General features: G+C 46.8%; 7 protein-coding genes across 7 annotated transcripts; 3 read left to right on the plus strand and 4 right to left on the minus strand.

Moving 5' to 3' along the window:
- Positions 1–684: 684 nt before the first annotated feature.
- On the minus strand, positions 685–2,454 carry LOC131287233 (adrenodoxin-like protein 2, mitochondrial). Its single transcript, XM_058316266.1, has 2 exons — positions 1,925–2,454; positions 685–1,332 (listed from the first exon to the last, which is right to left on the minus strand). The coding sequence occupies exons 1-2, from the start codon at positions 2,128–2,130 to the stop codon at positions 996–998; spliced, it is 543 nt and encodes a 180-aa protein (XP_058172249.1). The 5' UTR covers positions 2,131–2,454; the 3' UTR covers positions 685–995.
- Positions 2,455–2,550: 96 nt separating this feature from the next.
- LOC131289428 (nibrin) lies at positions 2,551–5,058 on the plus strand. The gene is made up of 3 exons (XM_058318683.1): positions 2,551–2,636; positions 2,713–4,907; positions 4,981–5,058. Exons 1-3 carry the CDS (start codon positions 2,609–2,611, stop codon positions 5,056–5,058), a joined length of 2,301 nt encoding a protein of 766 aa, XP_058174666.1. The 5' UTR covers positions 2,551–2,608.
- A 689-nt stretch (positions 5,059–5,747) lies between these two features.
- LOC131287748 (uncharacterized) lies at positions 5,748–7,108 on the minus strand. Its single transcript, XM_058316831.1, has 2 exons — positions 7,030–7,108; positions 5,748–6,967 (listed from the first exon to the last, which is right to left on the minus strand). The coding sequence occupies exons 1-2, from the start codon at positions 7,106–7,108 to the stop codon at positions 5,778–5,780; spliced, it is 1,269 nt and encodes a 422-aa protein (XP_058172814.1). The 3' UTR covers positions 5,748–5,777.
- Positions 7,109–7,487: 379 nt separating this feature from the next.
- LOC131288441 (26S proteasome regulatory subunit 4) lies at positions 7,488–8,848 on the plus strand. Its single transcript, XM_058317573.1, has one exon. It carries the CDS (start codon positions 7,488–7,490, stop codon positions 8,802–8,804), a length of 1,317 nt encoding a protein of 438 aa, XP_058173556.1. The 3' UTR covers positions 8,805–8,848.
- A 325-nt stretch (positions 8,849–9,173) lies between these two features.
- On the minus strand, positions 9,174–10,611 carry LOC131289896 (26S proteasome regulatory subunit 4). Its single transcript, XM_058319236.1, has one exon. It carries the CDS (start codon positions 10,537–10,539, stop codon positions 9,223–9,225), a length of 1,317 nt encoding a protein of 438 aa, XP_058175219.1. The 5' UTR covers positions 10,540–10,611; the 3' UTR covers positions 9,174–9,222.
- A 308-nt stretch (positions 10,612–10,919) lies between these two features.
- Positions 10,920–11,628, plus strand: LOC131287794 (small ribosomal subunit protein bS6m). Its single transcript, XM_058316877.1, has 2 exons — positions 10,920–11,078; positions 11,149–11,628. Exons 1-2 carry the CDS (start codon positions 11,034–11,036, stop codon positions 11,554–11,556), a joined length of 453 nt encoding a protein of 150 aa, XP_058172860.1. The 5' UTR covers positions 10,920–11,033; the 3' UTR covers positions 11,557–11,628.
- A 98-nt stretch (positions 11,629–11,726) lies between these two features.
- Positions 11,727–16,058, minus strand: LOC131289429 (myb-binding protein 1A). The gene is made up of 2 exons (XM_058318684.1): positions 15,751–16,058; positions 11,727–15,674 (listed from the first exon to the last, which is right to left on the minus strand). Exons 1-2 carry the CDS (start codon positions 15,937–15,939, stop codon positions 11,916–11,918), a joined length of 3,948 nt encoding a protein of 1,315 aa, XP_058174667.1. The 5' UTR covers positions 15,940–16,058; the 3' UTR covers positions 11,727–11,915.
- Positions 16,059–16,449: the final 391 nt, after the last annotated feature.

Consider the following 16,449-nt stretch of genomic DNA (forward strand, 5'->3'; position numbering starts at 1 on the left):
AAATTGTTGATCTTGAAAATTAACAAGTGATAATGGGATGGGTAATAGAATAAACGATCCTTGATAAAAAGTAACACTTTCGGAACTAAAAGAAATGATGTATAAAACGATCAAACAATACATTACAAATAAATTCTGTCCAAAAAAATTTAAAAAAACATTCTGTTTGACTAAGCGGTGTTTGTACGTAATACCCAAAATATCCCGCTTATTTTGAAGAACCTATGGCTTTTTCATGGAACTACTTTACATTTCAGTAACAAAACTCAACTAGTTGTTGCTCTTTGAAATGACTGGTCAACACAAAATGCATGTTGAAGAATACGATATTTGAGGTTTAATTCCACAAAACAAAAGGGAATAAACTTGCTACCCTATTTTAACATACTAGAAAATCATTAAACAACGTTTTAAAACAGTAAAAAGCAACTTTAGCATAGTCTTACCATTTGATAAATAGAACCATTTATTTGAACCGTTTGATTTTGCACTGTTTTTTTTAAATATAGCAAAAATTAATCAAAAACATCTTTCTAACGAACATATGCTACACATTTCTCCATGAATATTTTCTATACCTGGTTGTGCACATCTATGAGTGCATTTTACTATTGACAAACGATATACTTAAGTGTGTTCATTGTGTAACTTGCGATGAAGCTGCTTCACTAGGATCATTTCATATGCGATTCTGTTAGCATTGTCAATCTGATTCCAAGCACTGGAAATTGATAAAATATATGCGCTGGCGACGACGGGACCCTAATTGAATATGTATCATATCAATTCGTAGCGTCGCGATTACTCTCGTGTTCCGTTAACATTTAAATGTGATTTGTTCGGTTGATCCGTCGCACATGAGTTTATTTACACAGGAAAGAATACTTCCCAACGACGGACATAACAGTAATCTGAGGGCCATTCTAAGAATGCATTAGGGAAGGGAAAAACGGTGTCCTGAGTTGGTTCATCGATATCGAGCTACCAACGGTCCTCTAGCTTCTGGCATCGTTGATCGTGGCCGGCACGCGCACCTCCAGTCCCTGCAGGTCCTTCGACAGCGTGATTTGACAACCGAGCCGCGAGGTGTCGGTTAATTCGTACGCCAGATCCAACATGTCCAGCTCTTCGTCGCTCGGTTTCTCCGGCAGCCGATCGTAGTCCGGCTTGGAGAAGATCAGATGGCAAGTGGAGCAGGTGAGGGTACCTTCGCAGGCGCCGAACCCTTCGAAATCGATGTTGTTGTTCACCACCACGTCCAGCAGTGAGTCTCCTATCTTGCCCTTAACTTTAACCCTCTCCCCATTGGCTCGCACGAATGTCACCTCAACTCTGAAAGGAAAAAAATATACGGTTGAAATTATTATAACCATTTATGGATTCGGGTTCTGATAAACGAATGCAGTTTTGAATGAATCATCGATCAGACGTCAGGCTATAAAGACACGTTATCTATTGATATCTTTTTGCAGCTTATTTGCCTTGCCAAGGCATAAAAAAAAAGATAGCGAAGATAGCAATTTAGCCTCGTCATCCAACCACTTGAGTGAATAAATAATGATTCTTCACTCCTAATGTGAATGACCTTGGTAGTTTCTTCGCGTCCCAAGCAATTACGAGTGTAAATTGGCTAAACATGAAAATTGTAATCATGAACTTGAGTTAGATTGAACTTCTAACACCGATACTAGAACCTTACAACAGGTCTAGGTCGAGCAGGGTGTTTACTAGCTTAGGGAAGTGCTGATTATTAAACTGTGTTGAACATTCCCTAGTGAAAACTTTCACTTTTACGCGATGTACATTGCACACACAGGCGGTATCGTTGGCCATCAAATAAGTTGGCAAGCGACCAGCGGAAGTATAGCACTAAAACAAATTATTTAAAGCATTCATATAATCTATTCCATGCTGGTACACTTACTCTTCACTTTGCAGTTTGGGCTGGGATGTAGACAACGATCTCGCAGGGCTGACGGTGCCATTTGTCGTATGTGCTGCCCTTCTGGTGCTGGTGAAGGCGGAAGTGATCGGTGCAAATTTCACGTAAGCATTGGGCGCCTGAAGGGTCGAAAGCTCCCTTCGGACGAGCTGCAGACAAATGCGTGATGTAACCGCTAGTCGGAACATGTTTGTCCTCCGTTGGAATCTACTGTGATTGCACAGAGGGAAGCAGCAGGTTGCGTCGGTTGTTGGTGATCGTCTTCTGATATCACGCGCTCGCGGATGACAGCGACGGGAGATTTCACCAGATCCGGATGAGATGCAGCCACACTCGCGAACCAAACTTCTTCACAAATGTTTTTAGCTAATGCACCACACTTTGCTCCTACTGCTGATCTACACTGCCAATTGATGGCGAATCAATTTGGACAAATATGTTACGTCCAGCTGGTTAATAAATTGCCTTCCGCATTACCACACCAACAGTCTTTGACGTAAACACGGAAAGCAAACAACAATGAGTGCGAGGTCTCACCAGTGACAGCGAAACGTCAAATTTCGAGCGGTACAAAATTCGTAATCAAATTCACTTGAATTTTATTTGTGCGTAGATTTCGTTCTTATCCACTTGTGTTGTCAAGTTTTCAATGTTAAATTATTCAACATGTGGTACCTGACGAATAAAAAAACACGTAACTACAACTCCAACAGATACAGCCCCATTATACAACGTACCCTTCATTACATTTTACTTGGGTATATTTTCAGAACATGTTTACTATCTGGTTGCACAGCCTTTCGGACATACGGTGGGTCGAGTAAAAACGGATTTAGTGATCTCGGACGATGACTCTATTAGTCGTCAGCATGCAATGCTACTGCCGGACAAGGATGTAATCAAACTAACCGATACCGGCTCCCGTTACGGGACCTACGTGAACGGTAACATTGCAAAAATTGTGTGCATCAGCAAGGACCAGCCCACGCTGCTGAAAGTGGGAGACATGGTCCAGTTCGGTCGCTGCGCCTCCCTCTGGACAGTAGGAAGGGTTTCATTTCGTTGCCTCACTTCTACCCTTGCAATGAGCAACGCTTTCAAAGCTCTACTGCAAAAACTAGAAGCGGAAGTGCTTCCCACCTTCGCTGGCGGAGTAACACACCTGATTATGCCGACTATAAGCGTTACCACCAAATTGTTAACGTGTTTAGTCGCCCAAGTGCCCGTCGTCAGCCCGGCGTACTTTGAAGTGGTTAGCGCATGTGTTGCTCAGGGTAAAACCTTGCCGCCGGTGTCCGATTTTGTACCGACATGCTTGGAAAGCGACATCAAAAACGATCCCCAAATGTTTCAACCGAAATCGGCGCGTTCCGAACTCTTTAAGGACAGGGAATTTATTTTCTTAAGCACCACGCAAGGCAAACAATACGAAACCATCATTGAGCTGGCCGGAGGCATCTGTCGGTCGGCGCAGCGTGAGAAGATCGCCAAAACGCACTTCGTCAAGCCGAACGTAGTGACGATCAAGCTGAAGGAGGCCGGACCCTCGCAGTCGCAATCGCAATCGCTCGATTCGTTGGACAAACAGTTCACTGCTCGTGGCCTCCGCATGATACCCGAGGTGGAAATCGGGCTTGCCGTTCTGTACGCTTCGACGGAGAAGTACTGCAATCCATCGTATAAATTTGCATTCAACGTGGAGGTGTGCAACGAGCCGGAACCGCTCGGTACGGAAGATATTCTGGCAAAGAACAGCATGAACTCAGAGACAGTTGATGGGCGTAGAAATGTTAAGATCGAGCAGAACACCATTCCTGAAACGGAACCCAGCACCGACGGATCAGAAAGAGCCGCAACGTTCCCTAGTACGATGAGAAATGATGTTGAGTTCACATGCCCAAAGGCAATTGAGCCAATCGCCTCCTCTTCCATGCAAGAACCGTCAGGGCTAAGAAGATCAAAACGTTTCCCAGAAAAGGAAACGAGCGAAGGGCAGGGCGCCCACCCCGATAAGGATTCGTTCCAAGAACCGAAGCGTCCCCGACGTGGTACAGTCACTTCACCCAGTAAGAGTATTCCTAAGGCTAAGCCAACGGAAGTGCAGAAGAATGACACACCAGTTACAAGTGTTTCGGACACTGTTCCAGTGGAATCTGCTCCACAAATTGTCTCCTCTCAGCCGATTGCTCCTTCCGGATTTCAAGCGGTTAAGCGACAGCAGCCTGCAGCCGCGGATGCGGACCGTCCTACAAGCAGTACTCGAGCATCCACGCGTCGTCGTGCTAATATATTACTTGAAGCGGAAGATGATGATCTTTTTAACTTCGATGGAATAGCACCCCGTAAGAAACCGAGAACGACGGTGTCCACGGCGCCCGCTCCAGCGGTAAAAAATAATTCAAAATCGTCTGCTGGCGATGAGGATGATTTGTTTTCCATGGACGATAATCTTCCTTCCCAACGGCGACGTGGAACAAGCAGCCGAAACACCAATACCAGACCACTGCCAGACTCTGGAGTTGCCCCTGAGAGTAACAAAACTCCACCCACAGACACTATAGATACCACTGATGTGTCCCAAAAAAGCAACCAAACCAACAGCGCCAGCATCTCTGCTCGTTATCGGGAATTTATGAAACCAGTCGAAAATTCCAACATCGGCTGGTTGTCCTCGTCGATGTCCGGTTTTAAGTTGGACGGAAACGACGACGATCATGAGTCATCTACGCTCTCGTCGTCAGTAAAGATCAAGCTGGAACCACACGACTCGACCGATGGAATGAATGGAGTGATGGCTGCCGAAGACAAACGATGGATTGCAGGAATGTCGAACATTTTTCAGGTCCAGGAGAGAAGCATGAATCTTGTTGCCAATCTTCCACCAACGCACAACGACATGTTGGTTGGACAGGATCGATCGTTGTGCTTACCGAATGGTGTGCGTAATTTCAAAGCTTTCGTTAAGGTATGTAACCCGCAAGAACTCGTTCGCAAATGCCAATGAAATCTGACCCTTCGTAATCTGTTCTTTTTTACAGAAACAAAACTATAAAGGCCAGCAAACCAGCGTCCTGTTGAAACTCGTTTGCGCTTTGGATGAGAGCCAAGCAGCATAATGCGTGGAAAAGAATCGTTATGCGTTATTATAATCCATTTATTTATGTTACTTAACGATGCAAGCATCTATCATTTAATTTTTTTTTCATCAGGGCTCATTTATTAACTATGTTATCGAATTCTGTCATGTTAAATAAAACCAAAAGTGGTTTCCAAAAACCTCAATCAGTAAATTTAGATAATTTATTATGCTTGACTTCACAACCACCTCCAACTCTCCCATTTCCAAAAATAATTTACATGGTCGAGTTGTTGTTTCAATTTATGGTTGATTTAAAGTTCCCGTGGCTAGATTTTGAATGGGTAATTCAAAACAAATCTTGATTTACCGTCGATGGCTGACAATTGGTCCTTTTATTCAGGAAAATTTATAACAGAAATCCAACGTCGAATAAACTTAAAATGTTTTAGGGATATACTGGATAAAAAGAGCTACAAATATAGGAAAAACAAATAAAGATGCATTTTTGGGTTCTCTATTGAATAGAAAAAATTGAAAGCGATAACCTTTATCCATAATATTTAAGAGAGACCGCTGAATGAACTACATATATGTATTTAAAGAAAAAATAAATGAAACTGTTCCTTCGAGAAAACGAGACATTTACGTTTCGTAGTGCATTCTGCCTTAAAACAGCGTAAATAGTTTAACATCTAAGCTATTAACATGAAATTGACATTCAATATCATTTTGATCAGGACAAATTTATTATACATTTTACTCTTCCCCAACCATTTGTACAAATTCTTTTTTAAAGAAGCTCACAAAATCGCCCGATGATAGCCGATTCAAATCTTTCATCAGACGCGCGTAAAAGTCAGTAAATTCATCTTCGGAAACTCTCCAGGTTATCGGCTGTTTGAGCTTGTCGCTACGCTTAGCACGCTCTTCTTCGATAAATTGTTTCACATTGAACTTGGATTTAAGACCGTCTAGCATGCTCGCATCGAAGCGGCGAGGTTGCTTCGCAGGACGAACAGTTGTATCTACCGCCTCCCCGACGGAACCAGTTTTCAAAGTCGATTTTGCTGATCCCAGTTTTCTCTTCGCCGGAGTAACAACCGCAGCTATATCCTTTGTGGAGACCACCTCCTCAACGTCGGTTGGTAAGTCAGCCAATGACAAACGTTTCGGTATTTTAACTCTTCGCTCTGGTGTCTCCTGTTTTTTGGCCTTTTTATCCACATTTACCACGATGCTCTTTATTTTTTCGAGTGCCACACCTTCATCTCCGTCTTCCCTCGCGTTCATAAGAGTCATCAGCGTCGCTTCCTTACGCATGTCAATAGCGGGTAAATTAGCATTCGAGACTATTTCCTGTGCCCACTCGCTGCCGAGCCACTTTGCTAAGCTGGCTGGAAGGTTATAACCGTTCGGTAACCAGGGCTCGTCGGATTCGGGAAGAATGCGAAGGCCTGCGAGTAAGCCGGTGTAAAATTCATTCAGCTTTCGACATGCATCACGCGCCAATGACCACAGCTCGCCCATCGACGCGAGAAAGATTGAGTTTTGAGAGAGGAAGAAAGCCATATTGATCAATTTTAACTGATAGCTTGCAGCATCTTTAGTGAGGTAGACGACACGTATAAACAGTTTGATCAGTCCTTGTAGCCGTACGAGCAAGTATTCCAGATTTGAACGAACAGGAAGCTTTACTTCCTTCCCCATGTAGTTGTCTGCGGCAAGAAACTCGTGGAAGCTATGGACATCCCAAAAAATGTTCATACCCTTGATACGGAGTAGGGTTTTGTTTAGTCGTCGCATCACTTGAAATCCGTGCATGTTCCGAAACGGCAACTTCCACACATGGCAAAACCGAGAAACGTATGCAGCGGCTGTTTCGAACGTTTTCATCGACGAAAAATACTCCATCATGCCAACAGTCGTATTTGCTAAGTGGAGTACATCTGAAAAGCATCAAAAGATCAAACACGTTTCGAAGGTAAACGTGCGAATCAATAACACTTACCAGCTCGTATGTTTTTCAATGAAACTACTTTAGTCATAGGCGTAGGGGGAATAAGATTCAGTTCGTTCCACAACGCCATGTTAGGGAGCAAAATGTATTTATAACGAATAGACACAATCAACTACCGATGGAACATTCACAAAATCGATTTAGTACATTCAATAAATCTTTTGATCAAACATATGATGCTTGTATCAATACCACGCACGTGCACAATGTTTACAAATGTTTCTCCCGCAAGGATATTTCTACTAATGTCATAAATTACAGCTTTCGACGCGAACATAAATGACAATCACGCACGAACATCTCGGGCTCCCTTGTTCAAATGTCAACGAGTTCGGCAGCGAAAACGAATCAGCAAGTTTGTGCATTTTTGTCTTGTCATCGCGCAGTGTTGTTTTCGAGACCGTTGGAGAAAGGATTTTGCACAAGAAAAGGCTCTCCGTGAGTACAAAATGGGACAAAATCAGTCTGCTGGCAGCGGAGGCGATAAAAAGGATGATAAGGACAAAAAGAAAAAGTACGAGCCTCCGATTCCGACGAGGGTCGGTAAAAAGAAGCGCAAGGCAAAGGGACCCGATGCAGCGCTGAAGCTGCCCCAAGTCACCCCACACACCCGCTGCCGGTTGAAGCTATTGAAGCTGGAGCGCATCAAGGATTATCTGCTGATGGAGGAGGAGTTCATCCGCAACCAGGAAAGACTGAAGCCACAGGAAGAGAAGAACGAGGAGGAACGCTCGAAGGTGGACGACCTGCGCGGGTCGCCGATGTCGGTCGGAACGCTCGAGGAGATCATCGACGACAATCATGCGATTGTGTCCACCTCGGTGGGTAGCGAGCACTACGTCAGCATTCTGTCCTTTGTGGACAAGGATCAGCTGGAACCGGGCTGCTCGGTGCTGCTCAACCACAAGGTGCATGCGGTGGTCGGAGTGCTTGGTGACGACACGGATCCGATGGTGACGGTGATGAAGCTCGAGAAGGCACCGCAAGAAACGTACGCCGACATCGGAGGGCTTGACACACAGATTCAGGAGATCAAAGAGTCGGTAGAACTTCCGCTGACGCATCCGGAATACTATGAGGAAATGGGCATCAAACCTCCGAAGGGCGTCATTCTGTACGGAGCTCCGGGAACGGGTAAAACTCTTCTGGCCAAGGCTGTCGCGAACCAAACGTCCGCTACGTTCCTGCGAGTTGTGGGCTCGGAGCTGATCCAGAAATATCTCGGCGATGGACCGAAGCTCGTGCGCGAGCTGTTCCGTGTGGCCGAAGAACACGCTCCCTCGATTGTGTTCATCGATGAAATCGACGCCGTGGGCACTAAACGGTACGATTCCAACTCCGGTGGAGAGCGCGAAATTCAACGTACGATGTTGGAGCTGCTCAACCAGCTGGATGGGTTCGATTCGCGTGGGGATGTGAAGGTGATCATGGCTACAAACCGTATCGAAACTCTCGACCCCGCCTTGATCCGTCCTGGGCGTATCGATCGAAAGATCGAGTTTCCGCTCCCCGATGAGAAGACGAAACGGCGCATTTTCAACATCCACACTGCACGCATGACGCTGGCCGAGGACGTGAATCTTTCGGAGCTGATCATGGCCAAGGATGACTTGTCCGGAGCGGACATCAAGGCGATCTGTACGGAGGCAGGATTAATGGCACTGAGAGAGCGCCGTATGAAGGTCACCAACGAGGATTTTAAGAAGTCGAAGGAAAGCGTCCTGTACCGGAAGAAGGAAGGAACGCCAGAGGGACTCTATATGTAATTTTGATGTGCAGGTCTCATGCTTAAATAAAATGAATAATCGCGTTTTTTTCAACCGACTTCCTTATTGATTTTTTTATTTTTAAAAAATATGTATATGTCTGGAATGAGATGGGTTACGCTGGTATTTAAAACTAAAAATTTTGACCTGAAAGTGCATACCACATGTTACAAATGTAATGATTCTGGACATTATTTGCATAAAACGTCGAGGGCTTTTCTCTCTTCATTTGCATAACAATTTTGCCTGCCAGTGGTGTTTCCGGTGACGGAAGGGAATTAGAATCCAGAGCCACTGAATAGTTTTTGGACAAGGAAGGCTATTGCGTTTGCATGGACAATATGAAAAACGCAAACCCTCTTTCTCGACATTTCTTGCAATTTATTATATTCCTATGACAATACAGTAGGTGTTTCTTCTACATATACAATCCCTCTGGCGTTCCTTCCTTCTTCCGGTACAGGACGCTTTCCTTCGACTTCTTAAAATCCTCGTTGGTGACCTTCATACGGCGCTCTCTCAGTGCCATTAATCCTGCCTCCGTACAGATCGCCTTGATGTCCGCTCCGGACAAGTCATCCTTGGCCATGATCAGCTCCGAAAGATTCACGTCCTCGGCCAGCGTCATGCGTGCAGTGTGGATGTTGAAAATGCGCCGTTTCGTCTTCTCATCGGGGAGCGGAAACTCGATCTTTCGATCGATACGCCCAGGACGGATCAAGGCGGGGTCGAGAGTCTCGATACGGTTTGTAGCCATGATCACCTTCACATCCCCACGCGAATCGAACCCATCCAGCTGGTTGAGCAGCTCCAACATCGTACGTTGAATTTCGCGCTCTCCACCGGAGTTGGAATCGTACCGTTTAGTGCCCACGGCGTCGATTTCATCGATGAACACAATCGAGGGAGCGTGTTCTTCGGCCACACGGAACAGCTCGCGCACGAGCTTCGGTCCATCGCCGAGATATTTCTGGATCAGCTCCGAGCCCACAACTCGCAGGAACGTAGCGGACGTTTGGTTCGCGACAGCCTTGGCCAGAAGAGTTTTACCCGTTCCCGGAGCTCCGTACAGAATGACGCCCTTCGGAGGTTTGATGCCCATTTCCTCATAGTATTCCGGATGCGTCAGCGGGAGTTCTACCGACTCTTTGATCTCCTGAATCTGTGTGTCAAGCCCTCCGATGTCGGCGTACGTTTCTTGCGGTGCCTTCTCGAGCTTCATCACCGTCACCATCGGATCCGTGTCGTCACCAAGCACTCCGACCACCGCATGCACCTTGTGGTTGAGCAGCACCGAGCAGCCCGGTTCCAGCTGATCCTTGTCCACGAAGGACAGAATGCTGACGTAGTGCTCGCTACCCACCGAGGTGGACACAATCGCATGATTGTCGTCGATGATCTCCTCGAGCGTTCCGACCGACATCGGCGACCCGCGCAGGTCGTCCACCTTCGAGCGTTCCTCCTCGTTCTTCTCTTCCTGTGGCTTCAGTCTTTCCTGGTTGCGGATGAACTCCTCCTCCATCAGCAGATAATCCTTGATGCGCTCCAGCTTCAGTAGCTTCAACCGGCAGCGGGTGTGTGGGGTGACTTGGGGCAGCTTCAGCGCTGCATCGGGTCCCTTTGCCTTGCGCTTCTTTTTACCGACCCTCGTCGGAATCGGAGGCTCGTACTTTTTCTTTTTGTCCTTATCATCCTTTTTATCGCCTCCGCTGCCAGCAGACTGATTTTGTCCCATTACGGAAGAACTATCTCACAATTTCTGTCGGCAAACAAACGATGTGCAGCGTACGAGCATCTACAAAACACAGCTAAATATTGCACTAGCAATGACCAGTCAAAAGTCCTTCATTTGACAGCGAACCCTTTGTTTAGCACTCAAACCGGTTTGAGTTTTGAGAAGTATACATGTCAATACGAATCTATCGTTTCCCTTCGAAAATCATAGAATATGTGATACGCTATGTTTGGTGGTAGTTTAATAAGTAAAAATTATTTATTCTTTTTAATATACACATATTTACAGTGAATTTCTTTCCAATATAACTGGTTGTATAGTTCAAACGATTTTCAGACGACAGTTTCATTTTGTTCGTGTCGAGAAGTGGGAATCTGAAGTTTACAGTTGTCGAGTGTTTCACATGTTTAGAAATCGGATTGTTTTGATTGCAAAGATTGAATAACACCGGTTGGAGGATCAAAAAACCACGGCGAGCCGACACAGTTTGCAGCATGCCTACCTATGAACTATCGTTAATTTTACGCCAAATGTCCAGGGTAAGGATTAACAGAAGAAAAAACCTTCCAGATATGTGTTGAGATTAACAACAATCTACGCTGATTTCAGCCGGATATGGTAGCCACCCTGAAGCGCACTGCGACGGCAATATTCGACAAAGGCGGAATCATCCGGAAGCTAGACAACCTGGGCACCAAACCATTGCCCTTCAAAACGAGCTCACACGGACTGGTGCACCGGACGGGCTCGTATTTTGTGTTCAAATTTGATACCCCGCCGACGGCCATTGATGACCTAGACGAAGAGTACGGGCGAGACGTCGACATTGTCCGAAAGCGCATCTACCGGGCCGACGTGTCGCAACAGGAAGAGATTACCTGCACACTGCACGACGAATTGCTTCCGCCAGCTTACCGGAAGGATGTGCAAAAGATGGTAGCGACCGCCGAGCGGAACAAAACGAAGAAAGTGTTCCAATACAATACGGGGCTTGACTATTATCCTTTCCAAAAGTGAGCGAACGATCAAAACCTGCAACACATTGCGAGTTTTTTTTAGTTTGTTATGAATACAATTAATTACATTAATAGTTCCAATTATATAAAACATGTATGTATATGATATTTTAATAGAAAGAAGACCATAAGACTTCAATAGTTCACTTTCATATTTTTTTATTAGACAAATAAGCCCAGGGGGCAAATAGGCGTTCCAGCTTTTCTGACAAATAATTCCAAAATTCATTGGAAATTCCTTGTGAAATTCGACTGAAACTGCAGATGCTGAAACAAGAATAATTTCCTTTCTAATTGAGGAACAGTGAAACATAATATTTTTCACCTTAACAGTCGTAAAGTATTTCAAAATTTCCAAGCCTAGAGTGCTTTTGCAAAGGAAACCCCTTCCAACCCCAAAGAGGCACTCTGCAGCCGGGCTTCTTTTTTTCGTCGTTTTTCCTTTTTGGTGTTATCCGACGTGTGTTCATCATTGCTATTGTGCGCTGCCTGGGCCTTACTCCGCTTGCGTTTTAACCCGTTGACCTGCGGTTCCGGTGCCTCATCAGCGTTGGCTTCTTCTTCGATATCGTCCACATCATCTCCGTTGTCGTCGTGGCCGTTGATGGCGTGTCCATTCAACTGGATGGACTCGTCTTCCGTTTGTTGCTGCCCTTTTCCCATACCTTTCTTTTTCTTCTTCTGCTTCTCGCTTACTCCATTGATGGTCGGAATATCAGGCGTCCTTGTGGAGCTATCTCCATTCGCTTCTACCTCCAAAATATCACCATTACCGATCGGAGTCAGCCCTAGCCGATTGCAGAGCTGACGATAGCAGGACATTGTTTGCGAGCTAAGAGTGAACCGACGCATGGCTTGCACATGCTGGCCAATGGTTTCCCAGTGTAGCAGTTGATGGGTTTTTTGCTGCTTCTGAAGCTTCTTTGAAACCACCGCACCAGCCTCCAGTTGCGGTTGAAGCCGGTGAATTTCTAGCAATAACTGTAGCAACTCTAACAGTTCGTTTTGACCGATCGACCGATCACCGCCACTGATGGCGCCCTTCAGTTCGGCTACGTATGGCGCGACCGCATCGTTGCAGATGGTAGCAAGCGACTGTTTGGCCAGCGGTAGATCCAAGCTCACGAAGCGCCGATTGTGTAACAGTCCGCGCACTAACTGCAGCACCTGTATTCTGCGTATCCCCCGGATGGAGCCAACTTTAAGACCACCGGTTGCGACCCGCACGGCCAGATGCCAGTTGCCGGTCCACGGCATACGGAAGATGGTTTGAAACATGTTGAGCGCGATCGGTGGATTTCGGTTGGTAAGAATGTCTGCTAGCAGGTCGCCAAAAATTGTGTCCACCTGCAGTGTTTCGCGGCCGTTCTGCTTTTCTTTCCGGTCGTGGCTTTCCAACATCTGGCTACAGAGAACGATGAACTGGCACGCCTTCAACAGGTACATGTTGCGCTCCGGAAAAGCAACGCCCTTCGCTACCTTGTCGATCAGATCGCGCAGAATTTGGTTCAGCTGCTCCGCACCGACATCCTGAGCGTTCTGCCGGAACTCCTTGATGCGAACGAGTGTGTTGAAGATTTGCTTGTACCGGTTCAGGATCGCCCCATACTTGGACCCTTCACGCATCGCTATCGGCAGCATCTCGAACACGTACAGCATTAACTCGAGGCAGATGATCATGTCCGGTTCGTGCTTGAGGTACGCATCGATCAGATCGAACACGCGCATGCGGAAGTGCGTTAGCACCGTGTCTATCTGCTGCTCGACCTTCGTCGGGCCCTTCTTCTTATTGCTGGACTTGGCCTGACGGAACGCGCGGAAAGCCTCCGAGAGTGCCGCATCTAGTTTGCGGCCCTGCTCCTCATCCATCTCGTCCAGATCGACCGACTCGGTGTCCGTCTCCGGATTGGCTCTACCCAGCGCCTGCTGTACCGCCAGGCGCATTTTATCGGAAATCGTTTCCTCCTCCTCTTCGTCGCCCATCAGCTCCTCGTCGTCTTCATCATCATCATCGTCGTCATCGTCCTCATCATCGTTCTCTTCGTCATCTTTATTTTTCTTCGATTTCTTCGCTTTCTTCGGCCCCTCATTGTCACTCTCTTGTTCTTCTTCCTCCTCCTCATCGGCACCATCGTCATCGGCTTCCTCATTTTCCGCCGACAGTGGATTGGTTTTGTCCTTCAGATTGATCACCGACATAATCTGATTGAACGCGGTCAGCGTCAGCTCCTCGGACAGATGGGGAAACACGTGATTGATCACGTTGCGCAGAAGGTGCGAATTTTGCGACAGCAGATTCAGGAACAGATCTACCACAACCTCTATCCACTCCGGTTCCTCGTCGTCGTTGTCGTTCGTACTACCACCATTCGCAACACTGTGACGGCGTTTTTTCTTCCCTTTACCACCAATGCGCTTCATAACACACTCCAACTCGACGATGGAGCTAGCGGCCAGCTCCGGATCGCTAAACAGATGCAATCCCATATGCATCAGGAGGATGTGAAATACCGTGTCAAGTTTTTTCCCGTCCTTAGTGGTCGATCGTTTTTTGCTCTCCTTCGTGCCCTCGCCAGACGCTACGACAGTCGCGTACATGCGGTTCCAGCAGCTCATCTGCTCATCGGTCAGCGGAGTCCGCAGCGATTTAGCACCACCGTGCGCCTGGAGCGTCTCGTGCACGTGGCGTACGATGGCAAACAAGAAGTCACGCTCGTGTGCCAATTCCGCATGACGATGGTCGAGCGAGTGAAAGAAAAGTCCGCGCACCGTGGTGGCCAGTTCCTGCGAAATGGCACCATCATGTTTGGAGGACTTTAGCACGTTCACCCCGTCCGACGAATAGAACACGCCCAGGGTAAGGAAAAAGCGTACCACTTCGAGCCGCTGCTCGTCTGCCTGGTGTTTATCCTTCGTGTCGGATGTAAACTGGCGCAGCAAGTACAAACGTTGCAGCATCTGGGCCGCGTACGACCTTTCACTATTGGTCGCGGTCGATTCATCCAATATCAATGCCTTCAATTCGGAACCGATCGATTTGAGGCTTTCGGTAGACAGTGTGGCAAGAAGGTTTTGCAACAGCTTACAGGAGGCATACTTTTCGATCAGAATGCTACTGGGGGCCTGCGTCAAACGGCGGAACGTTGCCAAGCGATCCTTTTCTTCCACCATCTTAGGGTAGCATTCGATTAGTGCTTTACACGCTTCCTGATGCAACTCCCGTACATCTCCACTGTAGTCCGAGAGATTTTTGAAGTTTTGCAACAGGAATTTCACCAACGATGGGTGCAAGAGTTCCGGTACGCAGGAGTAATCATCCAGCCGGCCGAGGAACGAAATAAAAACCCTCAGCACGACAATGTCGCGAAATTTAGGGCGGCTTTTCTCATCCTGCTCCAGAATCGGTACGATCGCGTCGGCCACAAACTGCACCAACAGGCCGGTCTTGATCAGCTTCTCCAGCAAACAGTCGTAGAACGGATGATTGATTTCCATCAATGTCCTTATGTTGAACAGCACGCCGGACAGGTGTGGAAAAGCGTCTGGATGGAGAAGCTTTGGAGCTCCGAAATTTCGCTCAAAATACTTCTTATTTACAAGCTTATGATGGGCGCCCGTGGACAGGAGCAGAAGGAAGAAGGTCGAGTCGATGGTGTGCTGCTCCTTGGGCACATTTAGCACCGCTTCGAACTGTGGCCAGAAAAGCTTAAACCTTATCGCATCAATTTGTGGTACCAGTTCGTTCAGAAAGGTGTACACAAGTGGAGTTAGCATTTTGTACATGCCCTTCCTCAACGTCTTGAAAATGGATGTCAGTTCCATGTCCGTGGCACTCTCGATCAGGCCAGCTTTTATGATTGCCCCACAGACCAAGACCTTGCCAATGCGCAGCTCCAAACGTAATTTTTTGTTTTCTTCGTCATCGGTGGGTTTTTCTGAGTTCGATAGTTCCGATTTGACCAGGACAAACAGCTCCGTTATAGATGGGCAGTCTTCTTTGCCTTTGAGTTGGCTCAGTAATCCTACCAGAGCAGTATAGAAGCCGGCCCGGGAAGCGTTACTTGTCGAGCCAACACCTCGTATCAGTCGTTTCAGGGCATAGGCCGTTTCGGCGGTTTTCTGGAAACGGATAAAAGAAACAAAAAGTTATAGGTTGCTACGCGAGGAAAACTTGTGCTCTGTGGGCTTTACTTACAGGAGCGGTTCCGTTGGTGGTGCCATCCTTCCCGTTTTGTTGCGGCACGTCGTCCTGCGACAGGAATTCGATCAGATCAGTAGCGCCACGCACCCGGGCTTCATCGTCCGTGTCCACGAAGCTGTTGAAAAAACCAAACACGGTTTTGTCCAACTTGCCAGCCGCCTTGCGGCCGGGTTCCTCCTTCATGGCTTCGTACGTAAAATGGAAGCACGTTTAGCTTCAATAACCACAATGCACACACAAGTTTATCCACAAAACAACGATAGAAAATAAGGGATGATATTAAACGAAACACTGAAAATTGTTCGCACACACCGGATTCTCACACGTTTCTGACACAAGAAAGCATGTGCTAGCGCGTGCGGTTTGACAATTGTTGTGCCCGGCAACGGGTTCAGACCGTTCTTCGGACCTAGTTTCTACGAGTCCAATTCAACTAGATTTCTTCCAAAAAGACACACATGTTCAATTAAATTGGCACATTCGACAAATTAATAGTACCTAGACAACTTGACCCAATGGATTGCCAATGGGACATGGAGCTTTTCTTAATTAATTCGCAAAAGAATTCGTTAACGAACGAACCTTCAAAGCTACCATCCCTAGATTCAACTTTGACAGCTCCCCGGCAGCTGTCAAAATAAGGGATGTATTTCTCGCACATGCCAGAAAAGGATATTTTTTCTACACCGCAGT

Source organism: Anopheles ziemanni, chromosome 3 (genome assembly GCF_943734765.1).
Source record: "Anopheles ziemanni chromosome 3, idAnoZiCoDA_A2_x.2, whole genome shotgun sequence".
Classification (NCBI taxonomy): domain Eukaryota; kingdom Metazoa; phylum Arthropoda; class Insecta; order Diptera; family Culicidae; genus Anopheles; species Anopheles ziemanni.

What these genes read in the sequence shown, in the direction of transcription:
- LOC131287233 (XM_058316266.1), bottom strand. Translation starts at nt 2,130, where the DNA reads ATGTTCCGACTAGCGGTTACATCACGCATTTGTCTGCAGCTCGTCCGA. An exon ending in CCCAAACTGCAAAGTGAAGA is followed by an intron (nt 1,333 to 1,924) that starts GTAAGTGTACCA and finishes TTTTCCTTTCAG; the next exon opens with AGTTGAGGTGACATTCGTGC.
- LOC131289428 (XM_058318683.1), top strand. Translation starts at nt 2,609, where the DNA reads ATGTGGTACCTGACGAATAAAAAAACAC. An exon ending in CCTGACGAATAAAAAAACAC is followed by an intron (nt 2,637 to 2,712) that starts GTAACTACAACT and finishes GTATATTTTCAG; the next exon opens with AACATGTTTACTATCTGGTT. An exon ending in ATTTCAAAGCTTTCGTTAAG is followed by an intron (nt 4,908 to 4,980) that starts GTATGTAACCCG and finishes TCTTTTTTACAG; the next exon opens with AAACAAAACTATAAAGGCCA.
- LOC131287748 (XM_058316831.1), bottom strand. Translation starts at nt 7,108, where the DNA reads ATGGCGTTGTGGAACGAACTGAATCTTATTCCCCCTACGCCTATGACT. An exon ending in ATTGAAAAACATACGAGCTG is followed by an intron (nt 6,968 to 7,029) that starts GTAAGTGTTATT and finishes GATGCTTTTCAG; the next exon opens with ATGTACTCCACTTAGCAAAT.
- LOC131288441 (XM_058317573.1), top strand. Translation starts at nt 7,488, where the DNA reads ATGGGACAAAATCAGTCTGCTGGCAGCGGAGGCGATAAAAAGGATGAT.
- LOC131289896 (XM_058319236.1), bottom strand. Translation starts at nt 10,539, where the DNA reads ATGGGACAAAATCAGTCTGCTGGCAGCGGAGGCGATAAAAAGGATGAT.
- LOC131287794 (XM_058316877.1), top strand. Translation starts at nt 11,034, where the DNA reads ATGCCTACCTATGAACTATCGTTAATTTTACGCCAAATGTCCAGG. An exon ending in TTTTACGCCAAATGTCCAGG is followed by an intron (nt 11,079 to 11,148) that starts GTAAGGATTAAC and finishes CGCTGATTTCAG; the next exon opens with CCGGATATGGTAGCCACCCT.
- LOC131289429 (XM_058318684.1), bottom strand. Translation starts at nt 15,939, where the DNA reads ATGAAGGAGGAACCCGGCCGCAAGGCGGCTGGCAAGTTGGACAAAACC. An exon ending in CCACCAACGGAACCGCTCCT is followed by an intron (nt 15,675 to 15,750) that starts GTAAGTAAAGCC and finishes ATCCGTTTCCAG; the next exon opens with AAAACCGCCGAAACGGCCTA.